The sequence below is a fragment of the Ursus maritimus genome (assembly GCF_017311325.1).
Source record: "Ursus maritimus isolate PB19 chromosome X unlocalized genomic scaffold, ASM1731132v1 scaffold_X1, whole genome shotgun sequence".
Taxonomy (NCBI): domain Eukaryota; kingdom Metazoa; phylum Chordata; class Mammalia; order Carnivora; family Ursidae; genus Ursus; species Ursus maritimus.
Window position 1 is genome coordinate 2,134,705 of NW_024423319.1, and position 9,021 is coordinate 2,143,725.

Sequence of the window (9,021 nt, forward strand, 5' to 3'; positions counted from 1 at the left end):
GGGGGGGGGGGGGGGGGGGGGGGGGGGGGCTCTCGCTGCTGCAGTTCCTAAGTGAGGAGCAAGGGTTCCCTCTGGGCAGAAGGCGTGGAGGGCCCCCTCTCAGAGCCCAGTTAGGCTGGGGTTGGACAGGGAGCCGAGAACGAGGGGGAGGGGAGAAGGAGAGAGCTAGAGGGAGGGCAGGAAGGGAGTGTGAGCGGAAGGCTCTCATTGTCCAGGGAGGCCTGGGGGTTCCAGCTGGGAATCAGACCCAGTGCCTGCAGTGCCTGGGGCTGCAGGGCTCACTGGGTCTCGATGGCCAGGGGGCGGCTGAATGGGTGCATGGGGAGGAGGACCCCCCCACCCTGGGGTGGCCCGTTATCCCTGTTATCCCTGGAGAACCTCGGCAGCTGGGGATAGAGTGGGGGCCCAAGGAGCTTTGGAATTAGAATTAGCTGGGAACAGAGGGAAGGGTGGAGCCCACCTTGAAGGGCTTTGGGCTTTCAACAACTGAGGAAGGGAGAGTGGCTTGAGGCCACCTCCAGGGCTGGGGACTGGGGGACTGAGAGGGTCCTCAGCGCCAGGGAGGGGCAGTTTGACCCTCCAGGCCTGCACACAGGCTCACCCAGCTTCCCCTCTTTCCAACACTCTACGTTAGTGAAATAGGACTTCAGCTGCTTCCGTTCTGACCTCAGACTTGCCAGTTGGCTTCTTCTTTCCAGCGGGTCTCTTGGCTCAGGTGGAAGACCCTGAGGGTGAACCGAAACTACCCCTCCAGCAGAGGGACTGCCCCGAGCCAGTAAGGCCCCGCTAAGAATTGACTCCAAGGAGATGATTCATTTGACCTTCATTGCCCACCAGCACGTACCCACTCACCTTTGCCCCACATTTTCCTTATATAAACCTGGAAGTATTTTTGGCGTTTTGCAAAACAGTCTTTGAGATGCTAGTCTGCTCTCTTCCTGGTGTTGGCCTCCCTGAAATAAACTCTTTTCCTGTTTCACCGCCACTCGTTTCTCTGTCTTTGGATTTGTGAACTCTGTTTGGGACTCCCAAGCCAGGTGCTCCTGCACCCCAGCACCCCGACCACACACTCTGTTAGAATAATCAACCAGTATTGCTCATTGTGATTAACCAAAATCCATAGTCTTAACTCAGGTTTCCTTGGCTTACTCCTAATGTCCTTTCCATCACATCCTAGCAAGGCTCCATGCTCTCAACATGACTCACCACTGTCCACGTTGACCTTGATCACCTGGCTGGGGTCACGCTTGTTCTTGGGGTGTCTCCACTTTAAATTGAATCTCCGCCTTTCCAATCCATCCTTTTTGGAAGGAAGTCATTCTGTGCAGCCCACACTTGAAGAGTAAATTGTTTAGAATTTTCTGCACAGAATTTGCCCCCCCTTTTATTTATTTGACCATTTATTTATAATAGTGGATATTTGTTTTATACTTTGGATTACAACCCAGTACTAGTTTATTTATTATGTTGCTCAAACTGTTCCGTCTTTGATGACTGGGCACCCTTTCTTTCAGTTGGCTCCTGTGTTCCTTTGTCATACCCCCATCACTGTGTGTGTGAGCGGGAGAGAGGGAGAGTGTGCACGCGAGACAGCACGGGGAGGACGCTTCCCTTCCTTACTTTCTGGCATCATAAAGTGCTCCAGGCTCATCCTCTGTATTTCTTGTCCCAGCCCTGGACTGAGCCATTTCTCCAAGGAGCCTTTATAGGAGAATGCTACTAGAAAAACCATGGTCTTGGCTCTAGTGTGCTCATCGTCACTGCGGTGTTATTGCTTCTAGGCTCTCTTCACTGACAGAGCAAGGAAATGTATGGGTATGCTAACACATATCTATAAACATATCTATATATTATATAACAAATTGATATATAACAGATACAGTATGTGCATCTCTATTATACATTCTCTATATACATTTTATATATACATATGCATCTGTATATTAAGGTAAACGTCAGTTCAAACTGATGTCTCCAACTCTGATCCATCACCACATGGATCGTTCTAGCACGCCCCCTTGCTTGTCTGTATCATCCCGCTCAAACAGTGAGCAAGCTGGCTCCCCGCATCTGCCTTCCATTTACGTAATTGTTTAATTCCAGTGTGCATGTAGAGTGGCTTCAGAATTGTTAACTCTCACCCTTGCGGGGAACAACATTGTCAACTAAAGCGCAGTGCTCCTTTTGCTTTTGGTCTTACAGACTCCACTCATTCCGTTTCCCCCAATCCCCTTCAGTGAAATGCTTTCATACATTTGTAATACACCTAGATTCTTCTGTCATAGTCTGCATTCCTTCCTGAGATTCCCCAATTTCCTAAAGGACTTTTTTTTGAATTTACAGATGTTAAGTTCGCTCTTTCTGCCGTACAGTTCTCTGGGTCGTGACTTACCCAGGGTGTCTGCTCTGAGCAGATTCACGGCCCTAAACATTTCCTGGGCTTCCTCTAGTCAATCGTTACTCCCCTCTTTCAAACCCCTGGCAACCACTGATCTGTTTACTCTCTCTGTAGTTTTGCTTTTTCTGGGATGTCAAGGGGGACTCATGCCGCACGTAGCTGTATGTATTCAAGACTCATCCACTTCTTCATTGCTTCATAGCGCTTTCATTGTCTGGACGGGCCACAGGGTTTTTTTTGGTTTTGGTTTTGTTTTTTTTTTTAAGGTTTATTTATTTATTTATTTATTTTGGCGGGGAGGCACAGGAGAGGGAGAGAGAGAATCTCAAGGAGACTCCCCACTGAGCACAGAGCCCAAAAGACATGGGGCTCCATCCCAGGACCCTGAGATCATGACCTGGGCCATGCAGGTGCCCCTGAGTTCCTTGTCTATTTTGAATGCTAGTCCTTTATCAGATATATCTTTTGCAAAGATTTCCCCCCAGCCGTGCCTTGTCTTCTCATTCTCTTTAATAGTGTTGTTTGCAGAGCAAACATTCGAAATGTTGATACAGTCCAATTTCTCATGGGCCATGCTTTCCCTATCATATCTAAAACCTTATCATGAAGCCCAAGCTAAGACAGATTTTTCTCTTTTGTTTTCTTCTAAAAGTTTGATATTTTACATTTAGGCCTATGGTCAAGTTGGAGTTAATTTTTCTATAAGGGGTCCCCTGAAAGCCTTTTGAAAAGCTCTTTATCCCAACCACTCAACACACACAAGGGCATTTTGAAGTTGACATCTACAATATTTCAACAGATGTTTACACACTTGCAAAGGGTGTAATTTCTGGTGTCCCTCTATAAAAGCCCAACAACTGTGATACCACCTTTGACATGAGACCAATGGCCTCAAAATCCCCTGGTGACCTGATGCCTGTGTCCATCTCAAACTCTGATTCTGACTCTTCTTTCCATGTTCCCTTTGGAGGTGAGTCCTTTTCTTCCTGCCTCCACTTGTCGTCTGCTGCCCCTCAGAGACGTCTCCTGGTGCCGTCTTTCTCCAGGTGGGCAGGCTTTCATGACTCTCGGAAGCACAGACATATTTAAATTACGTTTCTTATTATCACCTGCAACCATGGGGCTCTGATGGTACTTCTTCTGGCTTGACCAAAGCAGCAGCAGTGGATCAGACATGTTGATGCGTAATTATTAGACAAACAAGTAAGATGGGGCTCCAGTTTGTGTCAGTTAGTTCAGGTGTCCGTGAACAAAGAGGCCTTCTGGTCAGGGTGAGGTGGGGCTCACCGTCAGTTCCATTCCTAGGAAACCCTGTTCACAGAGATGAGCAAACTGCTGAGGGCTGGGGCCCCTGGAACCTTCTTGACTGGACTGGGGGGACGATTGGGAAAGGGGGATGGGAACGGGAACTGGAGGGGCCTTCTCAGACTTACCAAGTTTTGGACAGAGACATGTGGGAGCTGAGTTCTGGAAAGATGATTTTGAAAAACCTCTGTCCGAGCTATGGACCTTCTTAAAAGATCTGTGTCCTGCCAGGGCCCACAGACCCCTGCAGAGATAGATTAAGCAGGCCATCCCTGGACCCTGTAACGCCACAAAGCCCCTGCAGCACCGGCCTGTATGGATGAGCTCCCGTCCCCTCATCCCCGGTGGGGCCCAGCCCCCCTAGGAGGAGTGCCAGAACTGAGATGGGACTGGACGGGAAGAATCCACTCATTGTGGGATGAAGGATTGAAATCAGTCACCCGAAACTTATTTCCCTAAGCTGGGTCAGCAGAGACACTTTCTGGGGGTGGATGCATTGATGAGGAAGGCAAGACAGAGAAGCTGATATTGCAGTGATGGATCTGAAGACAGGGTGGACAGGGTGATGTACTAGAGACTGGGCTGCGCAGGCAGGGCAGGCCTGTTGGGGGAGGTGAAATTTGAGCTGAGACTTGATAGAGTGAGGGAGCAAGCCAAGCAGAGATCTGAGTGAAGAGCATTCTAGGCAGAGAGGCAGTGAGTGCAAAGGCCCTGGGGCAGGTGCATGTGTGGTGTATTTGAGGGCCAGTTAGGAAGCCAGTGTGGTTGGAACTGGTTAAAGCTAGTTGAGCAAGGGGGAAAGTGGGTGAAAAGGGACCAGGGCAATGATAGGGAAGGAAGACCAATCATGCAGAGCCCTTAGGCCACTGTAAGGACTCCTGATGACATGGAGAGCTGTGGGAGGGTCTGGAGGCCAGGTGAAATGATCTCAATATAAGAAATGCTCTGGCTGCTCAGTGGGGAAGAGACTGTTGGTGGGGGGGGGGGGTGAAGGGTGGGGTTAGAGGGCAGAAGGAGCCCAGTGGGGATGCTGTGGTTGTTCTCCATTTGAGTGCTGATGGGGGGCTCAGGCCAGGGTGACAGAGTGGCAGTGGCAGGGCTGGGGCTAGGGAACAGACCTGAAGGCACGCAGAGAGCCACATCAACATGTGGGTGAAGAGACTTCCGGACAGAGAACACCAGTGGTGCAAAGGCCCTGGGGCCGGCCCAGTCAGGCCACCTAGGGACCGGAGCCGGCAGGAACTGGTGTGAAGGACCCAGGAGGGAGGCGGTGGCGGCCAGTCCCGGCCCATTGCCTTACAAGGCTCCCTGCAGCGCCACGGCAGCGCTCGGCCACCGCATGCTCGGTCGCCGGCGGCCGGAGGGGGCGCGCGCGAAGGGGGCGGGTCCGGCGGGGCGCGGGCGGGGGGCTCGGCGCGGCTGCCACTGCGCGAGGCGACGCTGCAGTTTCGGCTCCAGGTCCGCACCCGGCGCTCCCGGGCGCGGGCGCGCGCGGGCGGGGGCGCGTGGGATTCCGGGCCACGGCAGCCGCAGCCCCCGCGCACCCCCGCGCACACCTGTCAAGCCCGGCGCGGCCCACGCAGCTCGGGACGTCGGAGGCCGAGGCTGCCGAGTCCCTCCCGCCCCGAGGCGCCCAGGGCCGGGCTGCACTTGGGAGGCCGCGTGGGTGGCCGTGGCCGTGGCAGGCGGCTGGGCGCGGGGGTCGCAGGTGCATCTCGGGAGGGTTGGTGGCCTGAGTGGCGCGTGCCGTGAGCGCTGGGCCGTGGGTGGCAGGTCTAGGCCTGGGGGCGTTGGGGGGGTCGTCTGTGGGCGCTGTGGATGGGGGGTGGGCCCGGAGGGGACGGGGTGGGGGTGCACGGAGCCTTCTGGAAGGAGGCCGGCCGCAGCTGACTCGGTTGTGTGAAGGCATAGAGGAGGTGTCTGGGTGCTGATCGCCGTCGGGGTGTCAGGGTGGGGGCCACCGGATCGCGGCCTCGTATCTGGGAGGGGAGGAGTGTATGCGGTGGCCTCGCTGGGAGTAGCCCACCTGGGAGTGCGGACCTGGGCGGTGGGGGAGGGGAGAAACGTATCCGGGCTGGGGCTGGTTTCTGTGTTTCTCAGCAGGGCTGCCCCTGAGGGTGGCTTCGCCCAGGGGGCCTCCCTTCATCTCTGCCCGACCCCCCAACAGACATGCTGCTGCTCAAGAAACAGACGGAAGACATCAGCAGCGTCTACGAGATCCGGGAGAAGCTCGGCTCGTGAGTGTGTGTGTGTCAGTGAACGTGTGTCAATGAATGCTGTGTGTGTGTGTGTATGTCAGTGAATATGTGAGTGTGTGGGGGGGCGGATGGGTGGCGTGGGACTGGGAGGACCTCCCCATCTTCTGCTCCCCCCTTTCCTCCTCTTTGCCCGTCCCCCTCCCTTCCTGCCTCCGCTCTCTGCCTCAGGGGCGCCTTTTCTGAGGTGGTGCTGGCCCAGGAGCGGGGCTCCTCACACCTTGTGGCCCTCAAGTGCATCCCCAAGAAGGCCCTTCGAGGCAAGGAGGCCCTGGTGGAGAACGAGATCGCAGTGCTCCGCAGGTGGGCGCCAGCCCCTGGCCAGGCTGCCAGTGGCTCAAGGCCTGCAGTGGAGGAGCGCCCCTGGGGGGAGAGCGCCCTGCCTTTTCTGCGGCCCCAGGAACGCCTGGCTTGGGGCTCTGCCTTGCTGGACCGGGGAGGGGTGGCCTGTGGTAGGGAAGGGGGGCAGAGGAGGGAGGAAGAGAAGAGGGAGGAAGTCTTTCCCAGTGGGGTGGGGGGGGGCAGGACAAAGGCCTCCTAGACCCTGAGAGGCCCAGAGGGGGCTGTGGTGGCCCATAAGGGCCTTTATCTTGCCATTGCAGGGTCAGCCACCCCAACATCGTGGCTCTGGAGGACGTCCATGAGAGCCCTTCCCATCTCTACCTGGCCATGGAGCTGTGAGGAGGGCAGGGGCAGGATGGGGTGGCCGGGGCTGGGTGGTGAGTGGGGGGCCGATGGGCCTGAATTAGCTGAGCCCCCACTCCCCCCAGGGTGACAGGGGGCGAGCTGTTTGACCGCATCATGGAGCGTGGCTCCTACACAGAGAAGGACGCCAGCCACCTAGTGGGCCAGGTCCTCGGTGCCGTCTCCTACCTGCACAGCTTGGGCATCGTCCACCGAGACCTCAAGGTGCCTGCCCTCCTGCCTGCCTGCCTGGGGGGGTGCCCAGCACCAGCAGCCATGCCAGGGCTGACCTGGCACTTTCTCTGGTGCCCGTGTCATAGCCTGAAAACCTCCTCTATGCCACGCCCTTTGAGGACTCCAAAATCATGGTCTCCGACTTTGGCCTCTCCAAAATCCAGGCTGGCAACATGCTAGGCACCGCCTGTGGGACCCCGGGATATGTGGGTCAGTGAGGGGGGCACCCTGAGGCTCACCGGGGGCTAGGGGGGCTGGGGGACACTACGGGAGCCATGTACTCAGGGGCAGGGTAGGTGGTGGGTCATTCCTGGGGTTAACTAGGCTGAAGGCGTGGTACGTGTGCGTGCGGGTGTGTGTCTGTCTGTCTCTGGCCCCCAGCCCCGGAGCTCTTGGAGCAGAAACCCTACGGGAAGGCTGTGGATGTGTGGGCCCTGGGTGTCATCTCCTACATCTTGTGAGTGACCCCTGGGAAGGCTCTTCTTCTGCCTGCCTACTTTCTGCTGGGTTGGGGAGGACTGGGCAGCTGGGTGATTCATGTGTGGGTGCCAGGCTGTGTGGGTATCCCCCTTTCTACGACGAGAGCGATCCTGAACTCTTCAGCCAGATCCTGAGGGCCAGCTACGAGTTTGACTCTCCCTTTTGGGATGACATCTCAGAATCAGGTGAACTTCAAGCTGGCCCCGAGCACGGGGGGTGGGGGGGTGGCGGGGAGTGACACGGGGAGTGGGGATGGGGTGGGCTGACCTGACATCCCCACTCCAGCCAAAGACTTCATCCGGCACCTTCTGGAGCGAGACCCCCAGAAGAGGTTTACCTGCCAGCAGGCTTTACAGCATCTTTGGTGAGTGGGACCCGTGCCAACCTGTCTTGGGACCAGAGGGACCATACCCTCAGAGACTTTTCCACCACTGACCCTTGGCCTCCCCCTAGGATCTCTGGGGATGCGGCCTTTGACAAGGACATCCTGGGCTCAGTCAGTGAGCAGATCCAGAAGAATTTTGCCCGGACCCACTGGAAGGTCAGCGTGGGGAGGGGCCTGTGGACCTGGCTCGAGGCTGCCCCCACCCCCCACCCCTCAGGCGGATGGCCTGGGCTGCCAGTGGCCTCTGTGGTCCTCAAAGTCTTGGGGCCATGGCCGGGCCATGGTCTGACAACCCTCTCTCCCCACAGCGAGCATTCAATGCTACCTCCTTCCTGCGCCACATCCGCAAGCTGGGGCAAAGCCCAGAGGGAGAGGAGGCCTCAGAGCGGAGGATGGCCCGCCACAGCCACCCTGGCCTCCGGTCCAGCCAGCCCCCCAAGTGGTGATGCCCAGGTGTGTGAGTGTGGGCCCTGCACCCACTGGGAGCTGACTCCCGAGTGAACTTAGAAGGGGCTGGGCTCCATGTGGCCAAGGACTAAGCGGGGAGGACCCCATAGAGCAGAGGGCTGAGGGCAGAAAGTGTAGATAGAGGGAAGGAGGTGGGGTTCCCACAGAAGCAGACAATAGAAGCCAGCGGGGACTAGTGACTGAGGGGACCATGAGGATTGGTGGTGCAGGGCAGGCTGGGGGCCCCTCCTGCTGATCTCCTTCCCCGTGCTTCTCTGACCCTCTCCCCCCCAGGCAGATGCTGTGGCCGAGTGCATTGACTCCTGGATTCCCTTCCCATGGGTGGACCCTTTCAGTCCTCTTTCCCCACCCCCAGGACCCCGGGCTGGCCTCTGCTGGAAAGCTGGAGATGTGTGGGTGTGGTGCATGGCACTGGGGCAGGAGTGGGACTCCCCCATCTGCCACCCAGGCTCTGCCCTCGCCTAGGGGCTGGCGGGGTGTGTCCACAGGGACTCTCTTCCACTGTCACCACCACACCCCCTCTAGGAGCCAAAGAGGCTTCTAGAGGCAGCTCTTCCTGCACGCTCTTCTGTGCTTTGCTGACTGTGGTGGTCCTGCTTTGCGTCATGGCCCTCCAGCCCCCCTCTAGTTTTCCCCAAATCAATAAAGACAGACAGAGCAATGGGCCAATGGCGAGCTGGAGGGAGGGGTAAGGGACAGGGATGGGGGATGACTGTGGAGGGGATGGATGTCACCTGTGGGAGGGAAACCAAGGAGGCAGGCCCACTGCCCACAGGACCCCACCATGCGACCTTACCCACTGCCACCTGAAC

The 9,021-nt window shown here is 57.1% G+C and overlaps 2 protein-coding genes across 2 annotated transcripts in view; both read left to right on the forward strand.

Annotated features, from left to right (window-relative positions):
* LOC121102597 (spidroin-2-like) overlaps window positions 1–5,455 on the forward strand; it is an 8,966-nt gene extending 3,511 nt beyond the window's left edge. Inside the window, exon 2 of the mRNA XM_040629800.1 lies at window positions 5,007–5,455. Coding sequence (XP_040485734.1) covers window positions 5,007–5,455 — 449 coding nt within the window. The remainder of the gene's footprint in view (window positions 1–5,006) is intronic.
* A 130-nt stretch (window positions 5,456–5,585) lies between these two features.
* PNCK (pregnancy up-regulated nonubiquitous CaM kinase) lies at window positions 5,586–8,810 on the forward strand. The gene is made up of 11 exons (XM_040639640.1): window positions 5,586–5,940; window positions 6,130–6,261; window positions 6,561–6,635; window positions 6,729–6,867; window positions 6,963–7,086; window positions 7,258–7,333; window positions 7,429–7,541; window positions 7,642–7,720; window positions 7,810–7,897; window positions 8,050–8,194; window positions 8,483–8,810. Exons 1-10 carry the CDS (start codon window positions 5,873–5,875, stop codon window positions 8,185–8,187), a joined length of 1,032 nt encoding a protein of 343 aa, XP_040495574.1. The 5' UTR covers window positions 5,586–5,872; the 3' UTR covers window positions 8,188–8,194; window positions 8,483–8,810.
* The last annotated feature ends 211 nt before the right edge of the window (window positions 8,811–9,021 follow it).